The 21,949-nt window shown below is 34.0% G+C and overlaps 1 protein-coding gene and 1 long non-coding RNA gene across 2 annotated transcripts in view; one reads left to right on the forward strand and one right to left on the reverse strand.

Annotated features, from left to right (window-relative positions):
- The window catches only part of LOC23687468 (pyrokinin-1 receptor), a 112,055-nt gene extending 91,483 nt beyond the window's left edge, over positions 1 to 20,572 (forward strand). The window contains exons 6-7 of the mRNA XM_021838768.1: positions 18,351 to 18,562; positions 18,826 to 20,572. Coding sequence (XP_021694460.1) covers positions 18,351 to 18,562; positions 18,826 to 18,855 — 242 coding nt within the window. The 3' untranslated portion in view covers positions 18,856 to 20,572. The remainder of the gene's footprint in view (positions 1 to 18,350; positions 18,563 to 18,825) is intronic.
- Positions 9,382 to 9,733, reverse strand: LOC110674714. The gene is made up of 2 exons (XR_002499122.1): positions 9,654 to 9,733; positions 9,382 to 9,586 (listed from the first exon to the last, which is right to left on the reverse strand). It is a non-coding gene; the product is annotated as an uncharacterized LOC110674714 (long non-coding RNA).
- Positions 20,573 to 21,949: the final 1,377 nt, after the last annotated feature.

The raw sequence follows: 21,949 nt of genomic DNA on the forward strand, positions 1-21,949 counted from the left end.
TATTTAGGAAATTTCACTGACATTTGCATTAATTAGTATAAAATTTGCATAGCGATTAATGAATCACGTGGTTCTTGCTTACCAAAGCAAATCAGTGTCGACTCTCACCCACTATGCTGGAAGCTGTCTTGCTTATGATGGTCAAGGGCATTGGAAATGACATCAATCAATTTTCACGTCATTCATCGAAAAAGTCACATCACTTGAAGGAAATGTTGACACTTCTAGTTTTCCAAATTATGTTCTCATTTCCATTTCATGCATATACACATCAGATATTAGTTCACAAAAACTTCCATTTACGTAATTTCGTAGTGAAATCCATATGCATTTGGGACTAAAAAGAATACTTATGAATTTTTTTTTTTGAGCCCGAAACTTGTGTGTCTTCTTGAACTCACGAATTCTTGGATAGGTCTTTAGATTTATAAAATTACCGCAATCCGGGGTAACATTGATAAGTTTTTTGGATGTACAGTCGCCTCTCCACATCTCGATATCGTAAGGAACAATCGAGATAAGGAGAGATCGAGACAAAGAACATTTATTTAATGAACACTTGATTGAAAATCACTCTGTTACTAGGAAAATAATAAACAAACAAACTTTTTTTTTTGTCTTTATTAACGAGATTTTTAGCCCTGGGCTAGTTCATCTCAGGACCAACGGCTTTACTTCCCTTCCGAAGGAAGTCGTCACTATAACTTCTATGTCATAAGTGAGAAGCGTGAGAGAAGCGGTGTGAGAAGCGTGTGTTCTAACCACTACACCAGGTCCGTCCCCTGAAAAACAAACTTCATTTCGAGTTTCCAAATCGTTCTTAATCACTTAAATCTGGTCTAGTAACCTTTGATAATGTTCATATCGACATATGGAGAGAAAATTGGGAACAAAAAATCAACAGGAACACATCGAGAAATGGAGTGGAGATATCGATAAAAGGAGGATATCGAGATATGGAGAGAGAAATCGTATGCAGAATGAAGGGACCGAAGCAATCATCGACATAGGAAGAGATATCGAGATATAGAACACCGAGATGTGGAGAGTCGATTGTATGTTAAAATTGTCAGTTGAAAATGCATTTTGTTTTCCGTAAGTTTTAAGAATGTTTAAAACAATGTTTTATACAGTTAACTCTCCCTTACTCGATATTCCGTATCTCGATATCGAGTTAGAGAACCATAGTAAAAGTTGGTTTTCATGGCTAACTCGATGGTCCCTTGGAACGCAGTTGCACTGCTTTTGTGCTCTGTAACTCGATACCTTCCTAACTAGATGGTCCCTTCAATATCGAGTAAGGGAGAGATGACTGTATGTTTTTTTTTCTTCTAGCGGATATGGGATGACATTGATCACCCATGCAAACAATGATCGGTAATATTTAAAATACTATTCATGGCCCGAATCATGGCCTCAGAAGACGAATATGAAGGCCAAACTCTTCCAAGTGATTAACTTTTAGAGTTAAATTGAAAATATTTTAGCAAATGTTGACTCGGCGATGACATTTTCAGTTTATAGCATATTTCCCTTATATCATTTGCAGAACTTATGTGAGACATTAATCCTTAGTAGTGTCATTCATACTCATGGAAATCATTGTTTCAAAAAGTTAATAAATTAACTCATGAACAAAACTATATTTTCACAAAAACCTTATTTATTGTTAGCTTATAGGTATAAGAAAGAGAAGCACAATTCATGCAATCAACCTATTCTATAGATAATATTAATTCGAACATCTTACTAAGCGAGACATTGCGATCAATGTTACCCCATTTAACGGTACCGTCAAACGGGGTAACTCACAACACGTTTCAACTTCGAAGCTCTTTAGACGACAGTACACAAATTTTGATTAGATTAAAATCAGATGCAGCACACTGTCCTTATTGCCACGATTGTATGACATTCGCCAGAATGATTTTTGCCAGAAAACCATTCCCCAGAATGTGCCATTCGCCAGAAAGCTATTCCCCAGAATGGACCATTTGCCAGAAAACCATTTCCCAGAATTATTTTTTTTTTTGAAATTCATACTCAACCTTAATATAAATTAATCGACAAATTTATGGAAAATTTAAGGCTACAGAATTTTCTGAGTTTATGGCGGAATTGACGTAAAACTACTATTTTTTTGCTATATAGCTGACCAAAAAAAAAAGGTGAGATATTTGGCACGAATTAGTATAGTCAAATGGATATGTTACTGAATAGTGTATCATTGCGAAACGTCACAAAACAACTAGGGTAAAAGCACCGGTTTTGGCCAGCCTAAGAGAAAATGTCAATACAAATTAAATGGGAAGCCGTATTTATACTACAAATATGTCAAATGCAAGCTTTCAATCCATATTATGTAAAATATCAAAACTGTGCTAAAACCATTTTTTCGCTTTGAAAATCCCGTTGGTCAATATAGGCCAACGAAACCAGTTTCGGCCAGAGATTTAACTTCGGTTCCTAAATTGGCCAATTGCATTGATTTCTCATGAGAGTGGCCAAATTAGGAGTGCCCTGGCCAAATTAGGTGTATGGGAGTTAAAATTATAAGGAAAATGAATTGTTTTTCTTATGTTTTGAATCAATTTGGACGAGTAAATGAATGTAGCTCTATCTTAAGAATGTGATCTACTGAACACCAAAGATTTCTTATTATTATTATTATTATTTATTTTTAACTAAAATTTTGAAAGAGGGAAAAACCCCTTTGAGCGATTTTAATTGAAAATCTTTCTCCAAGAGGCACAAAACCTCTTTATCTTTTCGAAAAACGTTACAAATCAAACTTAAAACTAAAGGCTCACACGGTACTAAACCATAACAGAGCCGTAATCTTGGAACATTACAATCGGCGTTGAGTAAGGAGTGTCATCGAAAGCCAGTGAGGGAGAGAATCGAAATCGAATCCAACGTGACATCTGAAAATAAAAGTAAAAAAAACACAAAGAGTATCGAACCTAATATGAGATTTCATTTAAAAACTGAAATAAAAGTTTCATTACAGAATACAATTTTGTACCAAGTATATCACGTACAGATACAGGAATAGGTTGACCCAAATTTACTATATTGTTCATTAATTTATTTCTAGGAGTAATGAATTTGTCACACTGAAATACTATATGATCGATGTCTTCATAAAATTCCCCACAATCACATAAATTGGAATCTTTTATGTTGATGCGATACAAATGGCTGTTACAAATATAATGGTTTGACATCAATCTCGAAAAAGAGCAAATAAAATTTCTACTTGCTGGTATATTTTTGAACCATGGAAAATAATTGACTTTAGGACAAATAGAATGACACCAACGTCCTTTGTCGCTCGAATTCCAACACGTTTGCCAATCCAAAAGAGATTTTACTTTCAATTTTGGATAATATTCAGAAGGAAATATGTTACGGCTGAAAATTATTCCATGATGAACACCAAATTTAGCTAACGTATCTGCCTGTTCATTCCCATAAATTTTACAATGAGCAGGAATCCAAACAAACTTAATGATAAATCCTCGAGAACTAAGTTCAAGTAATAATCTTTTCATAATTAATATAATATGATGAATTTTAAAGTTGAAATTAATTGTATTTAAAGCCTGGAGACAACTCAAACTATCCGAACAAACAATATAAATATTTGGCGCACAATCTTTAATCAAATTGCACGCAAAGTAAAGAGCAATTAATTCTGCTGAAAAAACAGAACAAGGAGATTGCAATTTAAAAAAATGACCAGAAAATAAATTATAGACACCAAAACCTGCAATACCATCAATCAATGAACCATCAGTATAAAAAAATTGTGCGGGAGTAATTCCATTGAATTTGCGCTCGAATAAAATGTTAGCAAAATGAGAATGATGAAATTTTGGAATTTGTTTCATTTCATGGAATAGAGACAAGTCAATTAATGGTTTGTATGAATGAATGGATATTTTTGAATTATAAAAGGTATACGAAGGAATCGGTTCAATATTTTCTGTAGAGCAATGAATGAATGAATCCAACATTTTGCTCGTAGGATTAATATCAAACAAAGATTTCAAAAAATCAATAAGAGGATGATTGTTTGAAAAACAATTCATCACAAATTTGCAATTCAATTCTTGAAAACGAACTTTCAATGGTACTATACCAGCAAGAACTTCTACTGATTGAGTATGTGTTGAATTCATAAGTTTCAAGCAAATTCTCAAGCAGCGAAATTGAATTTTTTCAAGTTTGACAAAATATGTACGTTCAGCGCTCCCGAATGTAAAACAACCATATTCCATTACTGAACGAATAGTAGTTTTGTAAAGTGTAATTAAATCAGAAGGATTTGCGCCCCACCAAGTCCCTGTAATTGTACGAAGAAAGTTAATTCTTTTTGAACAAACTTTTTGAATATATTTTATATGAGCATTCCAGTTCAGTTTAAAATCAAACCATATTCCAAGATATTTATATTCATCAACTTGTTCAATTTCAATACCATTCAAATATAATTCTATTGAAGAAGTTGCATATTTTCTCGAAAATATTATATATTTTGTTTTTTGAACAGAAAAAGAAAAACCATTTTCATGAGCCCACGTATCAATATTGTTCAGAGCACATTGCATAAAATGTCTTATAATTTCTCTATTTTTGCCACTGATAGAAATGACATTATCATCAGCAAATTGTAATAAATAACATCCATTAGGAATAATTGAAGCAATATCACTTGTGAATAAATTATACAAAAAAGGACTTAAACAAGATCCCTGTGGTAGACCGAAATAACTATAACGAATTATTTTCGATTTACCATTATGATAAAAATTCATGATTTTGAAAGAAAATAAATTGCAAATAAAATTTGATATTAGATTTGGAATTTTCAAATTATGCATTTTCTTGTATAATAAATCAATTAAAACAGAATCATAAGCTCCAGAAACATCCTGCTTTTTATTGAATGAAAGCTGGATTTGTGAAGCTAAAAGTGCAATACAATCACGAGTACCTCGACCTCTTCTAAATCCGAATTGAGAAGATGAAAAAATATTATTGTCCTCAGCCCATAATTCAAGGCGATTTAGAATCATACGTTCTAATAATTTTCGCAAACATGACAATAAACTAATAGGTCTTCTACTATCAGCAAATGTTGGATCTCTACCAGGTTTGATAATATTTATAACTTTAATGAAACGCCATTCAAAAGGAATAATATTTTGACAAAAGAAAGCATTATATATCGAAAGTAGATGAAGTTTTCCTTCGTATGGTAAATTATTTAGTACAATAAATTTAATGTTGTCAATACCTGGAGCAGTATTTTTGGTTATTGATAAAGCCATGTCAAATTCAGCTATTGAAAATGGATTACAAAGTTCAGGAAAGTAATTAATTGAATTAGTTTTGTAATCAATGGACGGAGGAACAAAATCAGGACAAATTTTCGAAGAAAAATCATCCATCCATTGTTCTGAATATTCTAAAATAGTGGATGGAGAAGAATTATAATTTCTTAAATTACGTGCTACGGACCACAAAGTTGACAATGAAGTCTCTCTGTCCAAATTTTCAACAAAATTTTTCCAATAATTTCTCTTTTTAAATTTAGTAAGTCTAGTAAACTGTGCTTCAGCTTTGCAATATAGAAAATAATCATTTCTGGAGCCTGATCTGCGAAATAATTTGAAGGCTTTAGATTTATTTCTTAAAGAAATGGAACACTCATTATCCCACCAAAACGAAGGACGATTTTTTTTGTACTTTTTAAAGATGGTTTATTACGTTGAGATTTTTGCAAGCAATCTACTAACAATTTTGAAAAAGTATTGTAACTATCAATTGGAGTATCTGAATTGACAATATTGATTAATGAAATGGAAACAAGATCAGAAAATTTACTCCAATTAACATTTTTACAAATATCGGGAGTAAAAACTTCATAAACCACTTCATTGTCTTCAGAAGTTTGCATATTAATCAAAATTGGTAAATGATCACGGATCATGAATAGTTTTCCAAGATGATTGCATTGATAAATTATTTGAACATAAAGATAAATCAACACAGGAATGATTATTAGGAGGCACAGCAATCCTAGTAATCGATCCATCATTAAGAATATTCAAATTCAAATCATCAATCAAATCCATAATTAATGAACCTCTACCATCAGTTTTTTCACTACCCCAGGCGAAATTATGTGCATTGAAATCTCCTAGTATATAAAATGGTGATGGGATTTCATTTAAGACGCTTTTAATTTCTGACAAACTAAAACTTGCATTTGGAGGTATGTAAAAACATATAATTGAAAACTCATTTTTCCCATTTCTAATCGTAACAGCCACATATTCTATTTGTGTTTGGAAGGATACATTTAAGTATTTAAATTCAATATTATTACGAATTCCAATTAAAACTCCGCCAAATGATGTATCTCTATCTTTTCGAATAATATTAAAATTAGGGATACGGAAAAATCTAGCTGTACCTAACCACGTTTCATTTAAACAAAACACATCTACATCGAAATTACTCAATAAAACTTTTAATTTATCAATTTTAGGAATAATACTACGACAATTCCATTGTAAAATGTGTAATTTCTTGGAATTGATTGAAGCCATTAGGACGAAAATAGAGAAGAAATAAGGGGAACAAATGAATTCAATTTATCTAAAAGAGAGGCCAATAATGGTAAAATCAATTTGATTATTTTTTTCCAAAAATCACTCAATCCCAAGAAATCTACAATTTCTTCCAAAATATTCAAAATTGATTGATTAGAGTTTTCATTGCTTTTGTCACTGGAAATATTGTTCGAATTTTGATCATTTTTGTTAATTGAATGGGTAGAATCAATTCTTTGAAATCCAGGAATATTATTGAAGGGAACGGATGCACTAAGGGGAGGAAAATTCGTATCGAAAGAAGTTGATGGTTGAGGTTCAAAAAACAAATTATTGTTTAAAGATTTATTAGAAATTCGTTTCCTCTTACTAGGAGGTTTATAAACATAACTATTCAAATTTTGTGATGGTTCATTCTCAACATCATCATGCAAAATATCAAATGAATTGGGAGATGAAAAACTATCAGTGGATTTTGTTATTTCAGCGTAGGACAATAAATTTTTATTTCTAATTTTTTGATTGAATTTAGATTGATTGTCAATGTAAACAGCACATTCGTTCAAAGAATTGTGCTTTTGTTTACAATAAAAACATACATCCGAGATTTTATTACATTCGGATGACTGATGAGATTCTCCACATTTAGAACACTTCTGTTTGTTTGAACAAAACTTTGAAGTGTGTCCAAAAAGAAGATATTTATCGCAATGCATGAGCTTTGGATAATAAAGTCTCACGCTAAATTTTACATTATCAATCATAACGTAATCCGGAAGAACTGATCCGGAGAACGTTATTTTTATACAATTTGAATGCATATATTTTGAATCATTACCAGCAAAGAATAATTTCGATAAACGAACACAATCCAAAACCTTAACAGGAGAAATGGATTTGTTCTTAAAAATGCCTGAACCATGAATTTTAATATCTTCACAATCCAAAGATTCATCATATATAATTCCATTAATTTCGCATGCATTAGAAGGAGCATAAACGCGATAGGAATCAAAAAATAATTTGGATTCAAGAAGAGCGTTAGCATCATCTCTTGATCCAAAAACTACACGCAATTTGTCCAGAGAAATTTTTTTAATTTCTTTAACGGACGTGTATAATTTATATATCTCAGAAGAGATCAATAAAACATTGATTGGTTTCTCTTTCTTACGAAAGTAAACTACAAAAGGTCCAGGAAAACTAGACGGATAAACTTTTACTCGAAAGGATTTATTCGATGAAGAGGAATCACTAGAAACAACGTTTTCTTTTGACCCCTCTCCATCATCAGTTTCCATGACGGAAACTCAAAACACCAAAGATTTCATGCTGATTGGCTATGTAAAACGGTGTATTATCCACTATGGCTACAACTGGCGTATGGCCAAAACCGGTGCTTCTACCCTATAAGTAACAGCGTTTCATTGAAAGAAGGGAAAATTATATTTGAAATATGATCAGTTTAGAGCCAATAATTATTTTAATAGTATAATTCTAATGGCTCAGCCCAACGTTCTTGCGATCATTTTTTTATACATTATTCAATCCTTGAAAAGAACGTTAACGTTCAACAGTCCGTCATCGTAATCATCGTCACCATAGAAACTTCAAAAGCAGCTTTTCTGTTCAAAACTTAAAATTATTCGATGAAAATGTGTTCACTGTGTTTTGGTAGGAAAATAGAATACCTTGAACACATTTTCTTGATTTTGAACGGAAAAACTGTTTTTGAAAATTCCGAAATCAATGATGGATTCTGCCCCCTTAAATTTGTGTTGAAATAGTTTCACATCATTTGCGACAGGCTGCCGAAAACTCGTCAATCTTCAGTATTTACCCTGATTGTTAGTTTTAGCTATCTGATACCGAAGACATTTAAAAACTACTTGGAAGAGTGCCACGTGGCCAAAATTTACAGTGTAAAGCTAAGTATGCTGTTTCGCTCAAGAAAAGTAAAGAAATTCCTTGACTGAAAGGGTCAAGAAATTTCCTACAGAGAGCCCCCTTTGAAGTGACATTTCTTCTCAACTGCGTACTAGGATCAGAAAAAAGTGATTTTCTTGACCATTTCTTGGGAGAAATTTTCCACGCATCGAGATAGGCGATTCCTTTTCTTGTCAGTAGCAAACCGGCCTCACAGATTTTTTTTTCTCTTATTCAGTCATTTGCTATACGGAACAAGTCGGTTATGAGGATTTATGTTTTTGGAATCACCCGAGTCATTGAATATTACAAATTAAATGAACTTTATGGTTAAGCATTGACATTTTTATTTTACTACTGGTTTACCTCTCAAATTTGGCATTATTTCCCCACCATGTTTTTTTTTTATGGGGCGGTAGTTTCCTTACTCCATTACTATTCTATTGTACTTACATTATCGCAGAGGAAACTAACGAGAAAGTCAGGTCAAGTATATGTTAGACTTAATTTGGAAGGTTTAGGGAACTACAACACGGAGCGTCAACGGTTATGGACGGTATAGTGGTGGAAGGGAGAAGGATACGAAGAGTCAGGAGAACATTACGATAAAACCAAGGCTGGTTCATTGTACTCTGTAGCCAGAGCCTGTAGCCTGTAGAACCCGCCTTGGATGGAACGATTGCAATGCAGTAAGACGTGTGTCATCTGTGGTTCTTTTTATTCATTTGAATACACTGACGATAATATCTCCAAAGACATGCTACATTTTGTACTCATTTCCCCGTCTTTGGAAGTTGATGAAACTGTCCCTTTTTCCTATCTTTCAATCTAGTTTTTAATTTAATTTATTATTCATTGTAAGTTTCGTACATCCATGAAATCCATAACGCCAATAAGGCCATTTTTGTCATCTACCCATCCCCATCTGCCTTATGAAATATTCGAATAAACTTTATGACTTGAGCCAAAGCCGAATCCATCACTTTCAGATCAGTTCGATGGGATCTGATAATTTGGTGCTTCTCTAAAGGTTCGTTCTGAAATAAAAGAAAATAAAAATGTAAAACCACTATACCAAATAGTGTTAGTAGGTTCGTTCTTAACCCGAAGCCAACGCGAAAATTTTGTGAAATTTGTGTTTGACAGTTAGCAAACAACTCAGAAAACTCAACGATTGCTGAGACGGAAATTTCAGTTCACAGTGATTATTATAGCAACCCACTTTGGTAAGGTGTGCCAGTCAGTGCGCCGAAATGTGCCATAGCTGTGCAAGGCACACTGCGTAGAGTGACCATCCCTTGGTATTGTCCTATAAATTTACCTCAAAAGATTCACAACTATGGGACGACTGCAGGGCAATCGTATTTTAAAGGACACACTTTTGATCTTTGAAGCCCTCCACAATTATCAAAAAAGTCAGCTCACTTTTCACAAAAACAATTGCATTTTTTTAATTTTGGAAATTATGCCAATCGTCCTTTATGCCTAATGTCCATTATGCCAAACATCCATTATGCCTATCGTATTGATGCCTATCGTACTTATGCCTAACGTCCTTATGCCTAACGTATTTATGCCTAACGTCATGCACCCAAATTAGACAATGGCATCTGGCGGCGTTGCATGAATCACGAGTTATTGCAATTTTAGGGAAAACTTTCCGTTTTACGATTCAACGAAATGCTACCGCAGCTGTCACTTTGCTGATTTGTACTGATAAATCATCAGTAGGCTTCAATGATACCTTGGATACCGTCGTGATGATTGTTGTTTGTTGCTTTTTTCATAGCGTTTTCTCTTTCAAGCATACTATGATTGAATTGTTTATTTCAATGATAGAATGATTTTAAAACCTGCAGTAGAACTTTGACAGCTGCGGTAGAACTCTGCGGCTACCGTAAACCGGAAAATTTTCTTTACAACCGTAATATACCAAGTGTACAAAGAAATGGATATTGTTAAGCGAATAAAACATGGCAGGCTGGGGTGGGCTGGGCATGTAGCTCGCATGTCGAAGGAACGTCAAGCTAAACTAATATTCAGCTGAGAACCAGGGAGAGGCCGTTGCCTCCATGGAAAGCCAGATAACTTTTTGCAGTTGAGGAGGATTTAAGGTTGCTTAACGTTCAGGGCGACTGGAAGCGATTGGCCTAGGCCCGGGTCTAATGAAAGGGGCTACTTCATTCGGCGTAGATTCAACGCAATAGCAAGGAATTGTTGCCCGTCAAGTAAGTAAGTAAGCCTTAAGTGTTCGAAATGTGAGCCAAAATGGTAGACGGTAAACGTATTCCATGAGATCTCAAGCTGAGTATCAATCAGTAAACCGTGCTTCATTAATAAGCAAATTGTCAATTTGTGAAAAAAATCAAGTGCATAGCCTAAATTTTGACTATATGACCAATTCAATAAGACTTTATTTGCATTATATGGCTATTGAATAAAACTTGCTAGCTTGGAGGTTTTGGGTCTGATTAAACTATTTATGCAATGTATTTCATTTAATCTATACTTTGTGCTTGCACTGAATTCTTTATGTTTCTTTAAAACATAACCTTGAGATTATCATTGGCGTAGGAACAGGGAGGGGGGGCAGGGGGGCCTGGACCCCTCCAGAATCATCCAGCCACCCCCCCCCCAGAATTTTTGATGACAATAAACAAAAAAACCAAACCGAATAAAGATGACGCAAATTCTTCTGGAATTATGTACATGACTCTGGTTATTAACAAAATAATCGCTTCAGTAAGGACTGTTCATTTTATAAAGTGGACACTTTGGACATGCAATATCTTTTTAATTTATCAATGAAATCGAAATCGGTTTTCTGTACATCGTTCGACTAATATTGTACAATGCTGTGGTAATAAAAAAGTTACCAAAATAATATGATTTCACACTTATAAGGCACAACGTTTAGAACGGTCGATTTTTGGAGGTTATCAAAATCAAGGATTATTAAAAATCGGCAGGAAAATTCGACAATTTATATTTTTTATTTTCAAAAAATGGTTGTACTTAGAAAGCATAATCAATTGGAAGCTTGCTAAAAAATATCAAGTTATTTTTGAAGAAGCAATTTTGCAGATATCATAAAATCATTTTTTATCAATTTTTTTTAAAGAAAAATATCTTAAATTTAAATGGAACTGATATGAGTAGAATTTTAAGGTTTAAAGTACGTCCAGACGGAAGTAATAATATACACAGTACCAAAAAATAATGTGATTTACGTCTTTTGGGATGCACATAAAAGAAGCGAGCCAAATGACGTAAATTTGTGTCCAATTCCAAATACGTTAGTGTCTGATTCGGGAAATGTCGATCACAGTTCCATCGTTTTCGTGTCCTTCAACATGTAAAATTACATTTTTTGTTCAATACATCTTCAAGGACACGTTTTTGTGTCATTCCATCACTTACATCATGTGTCATTCAGTCATAACCAGAATTACGTCCAGAGTAATTTTCATTATTTTTAAGAGTGTAGTATTTATAATAAAAATAACTTACGCCTTCATAGAGTTGCTGATTTAGTCCCCACGTCATATTTTAAGCACAATAGAAAAACAAATAATTTATTTTCAGAAGACCACTCAAAGCACAATGACAATCATCAAGATTGGGAACACTGCTTGAATTAAATCAAATTTATTTTGCATGTATTATTTTCAGAATGTGTTATTCTGAGACTACCTATCAAAATATTTTGAGAAAAACGCTTACAGTTTGCTCTAAATCGATAAACATGCGTATATAATTTTAAAAGTATGGGATTTTTCAATAAAACGACCATAAAGAGTAAATTTGGTACCCAAGAATGCGGTTAAAACTGAAGATTTTGCTTTTTTTTTATACATATATAGTTTTTTTAGTAATCTAAACCAGTTTTGAACACGCTTATTACTTTACTTTTTTGCTGGTAGTAAAAAGATGGTGTATCAGCAAATTTGACCATAAGGAATAGATCACTAAAGTGACTCAGCGTCAGGAACTGATGGAATATTATTGAATATTTTAAAAAGCTCTACCTTAAGTTGAATAGTAGAGGATACCAACATACAATTTGTTCATTAAATTGAGGATTTTTTTCATGCGAAAAATAATGCTTAAACTTGACGAACAGTTTTTCTTAGGAGTTTTTGCAAAAACTATTTAGTTCTTCAACCAAAAGCATTTTGTTAGTTTCTTTTTTTTCATAACATTGTAGAATAATAGTTGAACGATACACAGAAAACCGTTTACGATTTCATCAATAAATAAAAAAGATATAGCATAAACAAGGTGTCCACTAGAGTGATGCAAATTTTGAAATTTTAGCTCCCCTATGCTTAAACGATTTTCTTTATGAAAAATAGCATCCTCCCAAAATTTGAAGTAATTCGGAAGAAATTTGACTGTGCATACGCCATTTGAAGTTTATATGGAGATTACTATGGAAAACGTCAATCTTTAGTGTTCAGCCCTCTATCTCTTCGTCATAAAATTTTATGGAAAAGTGAACAAATTCTTCTAATGTGAAATCCTCCCAGCTACAACTTTGCCGAAGACCACTTTTTGATTGAACGTCAGGATAAATTGTTATTCATCATTATAAAGTTGGTTTGCATGTAGCATGCTTCACCAACTGTTCGGCAGGCAACAGTGGTGCTCCTGGCGGGAAGAATAGATCAAAGTAATCCAGGCTACTATGTTCTACAGCAAAAAAGCAGTGTTGCTCTGAAAGTAATTGATTAATCATCTCAGCATGATTCAGACATTGTTATCAATAATAACAAATTATCCTTAAGTCCCATCGAAATGTAGTCTTCGGCAAAGTTGTAGCTGGGAAGTTTTCACATGAGATGAGTGTGTTCACTTTTCCATAGATTATTATGACAAGCAGTTAGATGACTGAACACAAAAGGTTTGCCTTTTCCATAGTAATTTCCATATAAACTTCAAATAGCTTGTGCACAACCAAATTTCATCCGAATCTCTTCAAATTTTGGGTGGATCATTTTAATCATAATTGACATCGTTTAAGCATAGGGGAGCAAAAACTTCAAAATTTGCATCAGTCTAGTGTCCACTTTATAAAATGAACAGTCCTTAGTTACGTTATGTAATGCTGTACAACTATATTGAGAAAACCTCGTTTACGTTACACAGCATCAGCGCGGCTGTTCTGCCTTCGGTGAATCGTGCGACAATCGAAAGCTTAACCATCCGATTGATTTCCCATATGAGAATTCACTAAAAATATATAATAATTGGAAAAACAGACATACTAAAAATACTACTACGAAAATCAAGGTTTAACTTTCAAGGAATTTCGGCATGGGAAACTTTTTATCAGATTAATGGCTAAAACAATGTAACAAAATCGGCCATAGTGTTATTCCAGCAATAAATTCTCTCTTTGATTTTGATTCAATGTTTTAAATATTCGCATAAATAAATTTATTGCTTTAACTATATTATTTCAAGAGAACTTATTATTTCATAAATTATTTGATTAATTCCAACAGATTTGTAGCAAATTATTTTCAAATAACTTTTCGATATTATTCATAGAATATTATTATTATCAAATTCCTCAAGGAATACTGAAGGGTAGCTTCAGAACTTTTGCAAATCTCATGGAACCTAATCAAATAATATTGTTCATACTTTTAAAGCGAATTCTTCCTGGTGGACATCCATTCCTTCTATGTCTACTTTTTATTAGCAAGTTGATTCCGGAATACGTTCCCGGATTTGTCAAAAAATGTTACTTCTGTCAAATCTAATTCTGGGATATTTCACTGAAAGTTCTACTAGAAATTATTCTGTGAATTTCTTTCAATATTTCACAAAAATTTAATTACAAATTCTTTTGCGTCGCTCATTAATGGTTCTTTAGAAATGTTTCCAAAATACGTCACAAGTTGCGTCAAATTCTTCTTTGCTTTTTTTCTAGAAATTTTGCTTCAAATCTCCGGTTGATTCATGAATTGGAAAGAAAATTGTTTTTGAAACATCTCTTGCCTTCGAATCTTCAAAAGAAATTTGTTGAAATACCCCTGGAAAATTTCAGCTTCCAAAGTTAGCACAGCGGAAAAGGAATTTGTAGAGAAACATGTAATAAAATAACTGGGAAGGGGGAAGGATATTTTAAGATACTCATAAAGAAATTTTTATTGATCTTTCCTAAAACACTTCCTTAGAAATAATTTTACCAATTATTGTCTGATTCCAAATTCCTATATTTTTGGCCGGAATTTCTAAAGGCTTTCTGGCAGAATCCTAGAAAACCAGAAGTCAAAGAAGGATAGATTTCAAGAATAATTTCTAAAGATGATTCAGATGGAATCTTAAAAAAGGTAAATTTTAGGAGTTTTGAAAAAATTCAGATTTTTTAAACGTATGGTTCTTGATTTCTGAAAGTTCATCAACAAATTTTCAAAGTAATGTACAATACATCTTTGGTAATGTTCTTAAGAAATACCAGCAATATTTCAGCGTTTAACTTCTACTGTACTACAAAATAATCGATAATAGACTATTCAAGTTAGTTTGTTTGATATTTCTAAAGGTAGGAAAAAATGGTTTTTACTACATCAATATGTTCACAATATATCATGACACTTCAGAGTTCATACAAAATATTGTTGTTTGCATTTGAGGTGCAAATCTCAACTAAATGAGCTCCAAATGCGGTAAGACAAAACAATCAAAGGACACCTAGCAACGATTACCATTTTGTCTCAAATTCCGAACAGGCTCATATTCCGAACACTCAGTTTTTGTATGGCGGTTTGGTTGAAATGTTTCATTGAAATATGTCATCAAATTACAAGAAAATAGCAGTCAATTGTAATTAAATTTTAACGTCTTCTAATCTATTTTACACCTCGAGAGTAGTAATGACTCTCTAGTCCGAGACCAGTATAACCAGCTCAGATAAATTTATTTGCGAAATTAATCATTTGAATACGATTTATTCGTGCTGTTCGGAATTTGAGACAGAATGAACACAGTGTTCGGCATTTGAAACAACATGTTGTTCAACACTTTTAAATAAAAACAACCAACAGCTAACAGTTAGAATTTGCGGATAAATTAAAATTTTCACAAATATCAGCTAATTTATGCCTATCAGATGCATTTGAAGTCACTGCTGGCCTTAAGTGTTCGGAATATGAGTCAAAACGGTACCCATATCAGCGTCAACCTAGCAAAGAAAATATATCTTTGACATCGGGTTGCTTATGGAAAATCTTACCGCATTTGGTGTTCCCGCATTTGATATTTGCATTTCAAACGCACACAGCAATATTATCCAATATTTTGATTTTATTTTACTTTCAGTAAAACTGCGTTTTAACACCTATATTTTTTTATTATAAAGGACTATTATGAATTTTACGACAGGAATGTAGTGAATTTTTCCGAATTAAATGTCAGCTGCAATTATTAAGAAATTACCTACAAAATTCTTTCAATCCTTTTTTGTAAGTGTTTCTCTAGAAATCTGATATGGAGTGATTCGTAAAGGAATTTGTAAAGCAATTCCTAAAAGTATTGAGATATTCAAATAGTAGTTTTTGAACCAAAGTAGTGGACAGTGGATAAATTTTTAAATGTTATTAATGAAAGAATCATGAGATTACCAATAAAAAAATGGAATGATTTCTAGAACCTTGAAATAATAATTTCTGGAGATTTTTTTGAGAAGTTCAAGAATGAATTGCAGAATCTTAGTAAATCGATGAAAAATTTTTTCAATAAAATTCTTTCGGAATTTTTTGGAGGATTTTCTTTTGGGAATTTTGTTAGTGCGGTTTGAAGAAAAAAAATCTCTGGACTTACTTAGATGAATCTCTGGTATTTTGTTCACGAGAATCTTAGGGAAACAATAATTTAATTCTCTAAGACATCCCTGAGAAAATTACTCTGGAAATCTTTGAGTATTTTCGTGGGAGAGTTTTTGAAAGAACAGTTTAATGGTTTCCGCTAGGAACTTTAAAAATATGTTAAAATTTTTAAACATTTCTTAGTTAAGAAAAGCAAAGAAAATAAAACAAAAAATCCGAGGAAGTTTTGAAGGAATGGGGGATGTTGCTCCTTGATTTTAGAGAAATATAAACAATGCAGGAAGATCTGCGTTGATGAAAGATTGGCTTTTCAGTCTTGACAAAATTAAAAAACTGTTATTTTATTTTGTCCAACGTTTCAGTCCGTTTGGGACCTTCTTCAGAGACTCAATTTTAACTGTTCTTCTTTCTATCTATCTGGCGGAGAACTTCTTTGAGAAATCATGAGAATAACAATTTCCCAATTGAATTCTGTCTAATTGATCATACTATGTTTGTGGAATATTACGAGGAACATTTAGAGTAGCACCCAGAAGATTTTTTTGCGGGAAGTCGGGATAATTTTTGTTGTGATTATTCTCAAACAGCACTGTAGGGTTTCAAAAGCAAACTGTTAAATAACTGAGGAATTCGTGAAATGAATCCATGCTTGGCGAGCTTGAAGACATTTTTGGTGTTTTTTTCTGATTAAAATCCTAAACAAATTATTAATGAGCAACTGAAGGACACTTTAAATTAAAAGTTTATATATAATAAGTACGTAGAGGACCTTCCAAAAGAAACGATTAAAAGAATTTCTTATACATTTTCTGGTCGAATTCTTCAAGAGATTGTTTAAGTAATTCGATACAAATTCTTCGAGAATTTTTCTGGTGAGATCAGAAAGTCTGGGTATGATTTTCTGTGGAAAGCCTAGGATGAACTTCGTGAATAGTGGTAAAAGAGTTCTTGATGAAAGCACTGAAAATTATGAAAATAATTCATAACGAAATTTCCTTAGGAATTCTACGAGGAATTTTTTCAAAGAACATGATGAAATCCTTGAAAAAATTGTGGAAGAATCACAAAGGACATTCCTTGTCATTTTTTCGCTAGAAATCTTGAAGGATTACAAAAAGAATGAATTTGTACATTTAAACTACAAATGAAACTGATGTGCCGCGAAATGAGACAAAATCACAAATTATTAAAATCAATACAAATCTTTTAAAAATACGAAATTTGTGAAAATCGTGATTATTGCGACCGACATTACATTTGTAAATTGGAGATGAACCAGCCGTGGGCTGAGAATCTCCCTAATAGAGATAATAATAATAATACATTTGTAAAAACAGGTATGTGCTAGGCACCCCCTAGGCCCCCTCCAGACAAAAATCCTAGCTACGCCAATGGAGATTATGTATCAATGAAACTACAAAAGGTCTTGCTCTTTCAGAAATACATATCTCAATAGAAGTGTAAACTATTAAATGATGTACTAGACAAACTTGTCAGAAAAAATATTTTGACGATTATTGAATACCTGATCGCCCAAAATATTATCATTGCCAATAGCTTTATTTCGAAGAAATATACAAACAATGAGAAATAGGTTTATTGATATTGACTTGCTTTCAATCAGAACATCAAATAATAAATAGTGAAAGCTTCTAGACTCAATAAAATGCAAACATCCTCGATTGAAAGCGGTTTAAGAGCTACAACTCTGCATATTAATATATTTATGTTCACGACAATTCGAAAAGATATCCCTTCTTTGCTCAGCATCAGACAACCTTTTTCCATCGTTGCTCCATTATTGTCATTATAAATTCATACTTCTGTCGATGTTCTTTGAAAGAACGCTCTCCGTCTGATGAGCCCATACAATATTAATACCGGCCGGTTGATTTATCAAATAATTCACTATCTGCAATCGTAAAGTTGAGCCATTCATTCACGACTCTGTTCTTCTCTCTTCCAGTGGCCGTGGTGATAGCGTTCTTCCTCTGCTGGGCCCCATTTCACGCCCAGCGACTTTTTGCGGTCTATGGCGGAGATCAGAATCACAATGAAGCAATACGTACGGCATTCGTGATTGTCACCCACATCTCGGGAATTCTCTACTTTGTATCGACATGCATCAATCCCGTCCTGTACAACATCATGAGTCACAAGTTTCGCGAGGCGTTCAAGGTGAGTAAGTATCCAATTTTTGCTGTTTTGTTTGTTCTTCTGTCGTTTACCGTTTGCCGTCATTCCAAAATTTAATTTTGAACTATTTATGGTCAAAATTAAGTTTCCGAGTGTTGTTTGTACATTTGCCAATTGGTTGGGGTCAAAATCTATCTTATGTGTCTTTCTTTTCTTTTTCCCGGTACGGTAACGCTGTAGGAAACATTAGCGAATTATTTATACCGCCGTTCTGGTCAACCACTAAGACAGCGTATGTTTTTTAGGAATGTCTCACAGCGCTCAAGTTCCATTAACTCGCAATCGTTAAACACGTGCTCATCAGTATGTTGTACAGTCACTCATCCGCTGCATCAAACTAGTGCGTTCAATGAGACAACCACAATCGCTGCTGCATCACTTGAAGCTTGCTCAAACCAAAATCAGATCCGTTACCGAGAGACAGATCTAGCAAGATTGAAACGTCCTCTGGTCGTATCGTTCCGGAAAATACCACCAATGGTAGCAAACTCTTCGTCTGAGGCACGCCAAATCAGTACCCATGGGTGCAACACTCATCGACAATTTTTCCATCCGAATGAGCAACACACCACCAAACTAAGAACTACTTCTGATGCTGATTCGTTGTCATGTCGAAAACAGTGCTATATTCATAAGACATTACCAAACCACACTCAAACGTATCGAAGCAAATCGGCATCTGAAAACGACTCTATTCAGAGCCCTTCGAGTTGGGTTCGACATGGAAATAGCTTCCGTCCGATACGCTTCAACAAGCACAGATGGTGTCCAATAAAATATTTCACCGAGAGCAAATACTCCCCTCCGGAAAGTATCGCACCAACTATTGAAGATGAGCTCTGTGCCGAATGTCAGCTCAGGCAATCTCAGCTTCCTAGAAGACCTTTGATTTATCAGCACTCCCCCAATCGACTGTACTGCAAATATGACCTGTACCCTGATTTGCGGAATGTCTGTCTCTCGTCTGAGTCGGACCTTGCCGAACCCGTACCTCACGTTGACGACGAAACGGAAGCTGCTCCATCCTTAAAGCTCTCCCTACAAGACGATACAACCAGCGAAAAGCTTCCCATGCTGTCGAAAATGCTCGATGAAAAGCTTATCATCGTCCAACTACCAACCAAAAGCTTCGCCCGCGATGAGGATAGTAAACGACTTGGAAAAGCTCGGCTGCAAAAGCACTCCAAAGAAAATTATCCCACAGCAGTCACCCAGCAATGCAAAGCGCTAAAAGCTTCCGCCAGTAAATCCCACAGTTTATCGTCAGTTTATCAACTAGACAATAATTACAGTTGGACCGCACGGAATGCCAAAAGAGCTTCGTTATCGTTACAAAAACTACACAGGCGATCGTAGATAAGGATCATAGTTAATTTTTATTTTTATTGACCCCTATTTTGTAAGAGAAATAAGTGTTAGTACATATTGTACCATGTTGCGAAATGCAAAACAAACACACAAATGTTAAATACAAAAGTATAGCGCCTAGTCAAAAAAAAAAAGGAACGGTAGGGATAAGGGCTTGGCATGAAGGACGCTACTGTTGGGGTGTGGAAGCACAATAGTACGTATAGTATCTTAAGTGATTTAACGTGACAACGCTCTTCAGAAAAATTAAAATTTTGTGATAAAGCAATGGAGCATAACGATTTTTTTAATATAGGGAGTTATAAATGAAGTAGGAAACAAATTCACGCTACTTTCTGTATGGCTTTTGAAAAATCAAACAATCCAAGAGAGTATCCGTGGTTTTTATCAGTGTGTGGAAAACGATCTCAGACATTATTCACATTTTTTTCCAGAACTGAAAGCATGACTAAAAGTTTTGAAATCTTTCAAATTCTCTTTTTGTGATTACTCTGAACTTTTACAAACACTATGCAGGACATAAACCCTTCCTCATTCAAGTACAGTGAGTAAATTGGAGTCCAGTTTCTCGATAAAGTATCGGTTGCACTTGGAGGACTTTGACGGGTTAAAAAGTTTGACGATTTGATTGCAGTTCTGTTTGATCTTTCGACCTTGACACTTGCTTTTGCCGGGGCGAGCGACGAGGGCAGGATCAAACATGTCGCGCGTTGGTCTAGTAAGTGAAAAAGTGGCGTGATCGGTGAGTTCGGTTGGAGTAACTGAAAAAGTGCCGCGATCGCCGAGCAAACGAGTGAAGCCGAAAGTGGATTGTGGCTGCTCAGTCAAGGATAACGGATCAATTGGTGAGCTCGTTTCATGCTACTATTTCTAATCTATAAAATATGTATGACTGCACATTCAATCGTTACAATGGTGGGATGTAAATATGATTTTTCAACAAACTATGGATGGTTCGTCACTGTGAGTGTCGACACAAACTCTGATTCATGATTTATTTATGTTTAACATTTTTTTTTTTCAGAACACCCCTTATATACTTTTATTTTTGTAATTAAAAAAACTTTGAATGGTTCGACACTACAAGTGTAGACTTGCGAAAGGTTCACTTTATTCAACAAACTTTGGATGGTTCGCCACTGTAAGTGTCGGCATAAGAATAAGAGTGTTCTATGATGTCCCAACCAATCGAGTTTTTTGTTTCTTTTCAAATGAGTAAAATATAATAACACAGGCTTTCGTCCTGACAGCTGTAGGAATGTTACATTTAGGTATTTGTTCAACAAACTTTGAATGGTTCGTCACCTCAAGTGTCGGCATAATTTTCCTCTACATAGAAATTGATCATATCAAATGAAAATATTATATTTACGTATAAGCATGTATATATCTCACAAATCATTGTTTATCATGGTCTAATCGCTTATCAAAGTGAATCCTATGACCCAACGATCCTCCCCATTAACAAACATCCCTCCCAGTAACCTTTGTGGAGATGCAGAGGCAAACACGGTCTCCAAAAAGCAAAAGTTACACACTAACATTCCTTCCCCCAATCCCACCTGACTGCAAGGACGTGGTCGGCGCCGTTATTGACCCTGTATAAATAGAGGCACTGAATTATGCACACTGAAGAAGATTATGGCCAATCCCAGCCGAACTTCTAGTTGATTCTTTGTGCATTTTCACTGACTTCGGTCAATCACGGAGTAGCAACCATTGATATGTGTAGTCAGTCTAAGCTAAGCTAAGCTAAGCTAAGCTAAAAAGTGTCTAGAGAGGTAAGGATTCCTTGCTAACTTTGTGGAAGAATTCAAATGAATATTGCACATAAATTTCTAATATCTCGAATTTATTTGTTGGGTTCTGTGAAATTTCGAACTCTTTTACGTATCAAAAGAAAATCAAAAAAGATTTGAGTATTGCACATTTTGATTCCGCCCTAATTAATATTAATTTCCGACAGACCTGCTGCGCTTATTATTTAGATGATTTTCTGGA

This window comes from Aedes aegypti, chromosome 1, assembly GCF_002204515.2.
Source record: "Aedes aegypti strain LVP_AGWG chromosome 1, AaegL5.0 Primary Assembly, whole genome shotgun sequence".
Classification (NCBI taxonomy): Eukaryota; Metazoa; Arthropoda; class Insecta; order Diptera; family Culicidae; genus Aedes; species Aedes aegypti.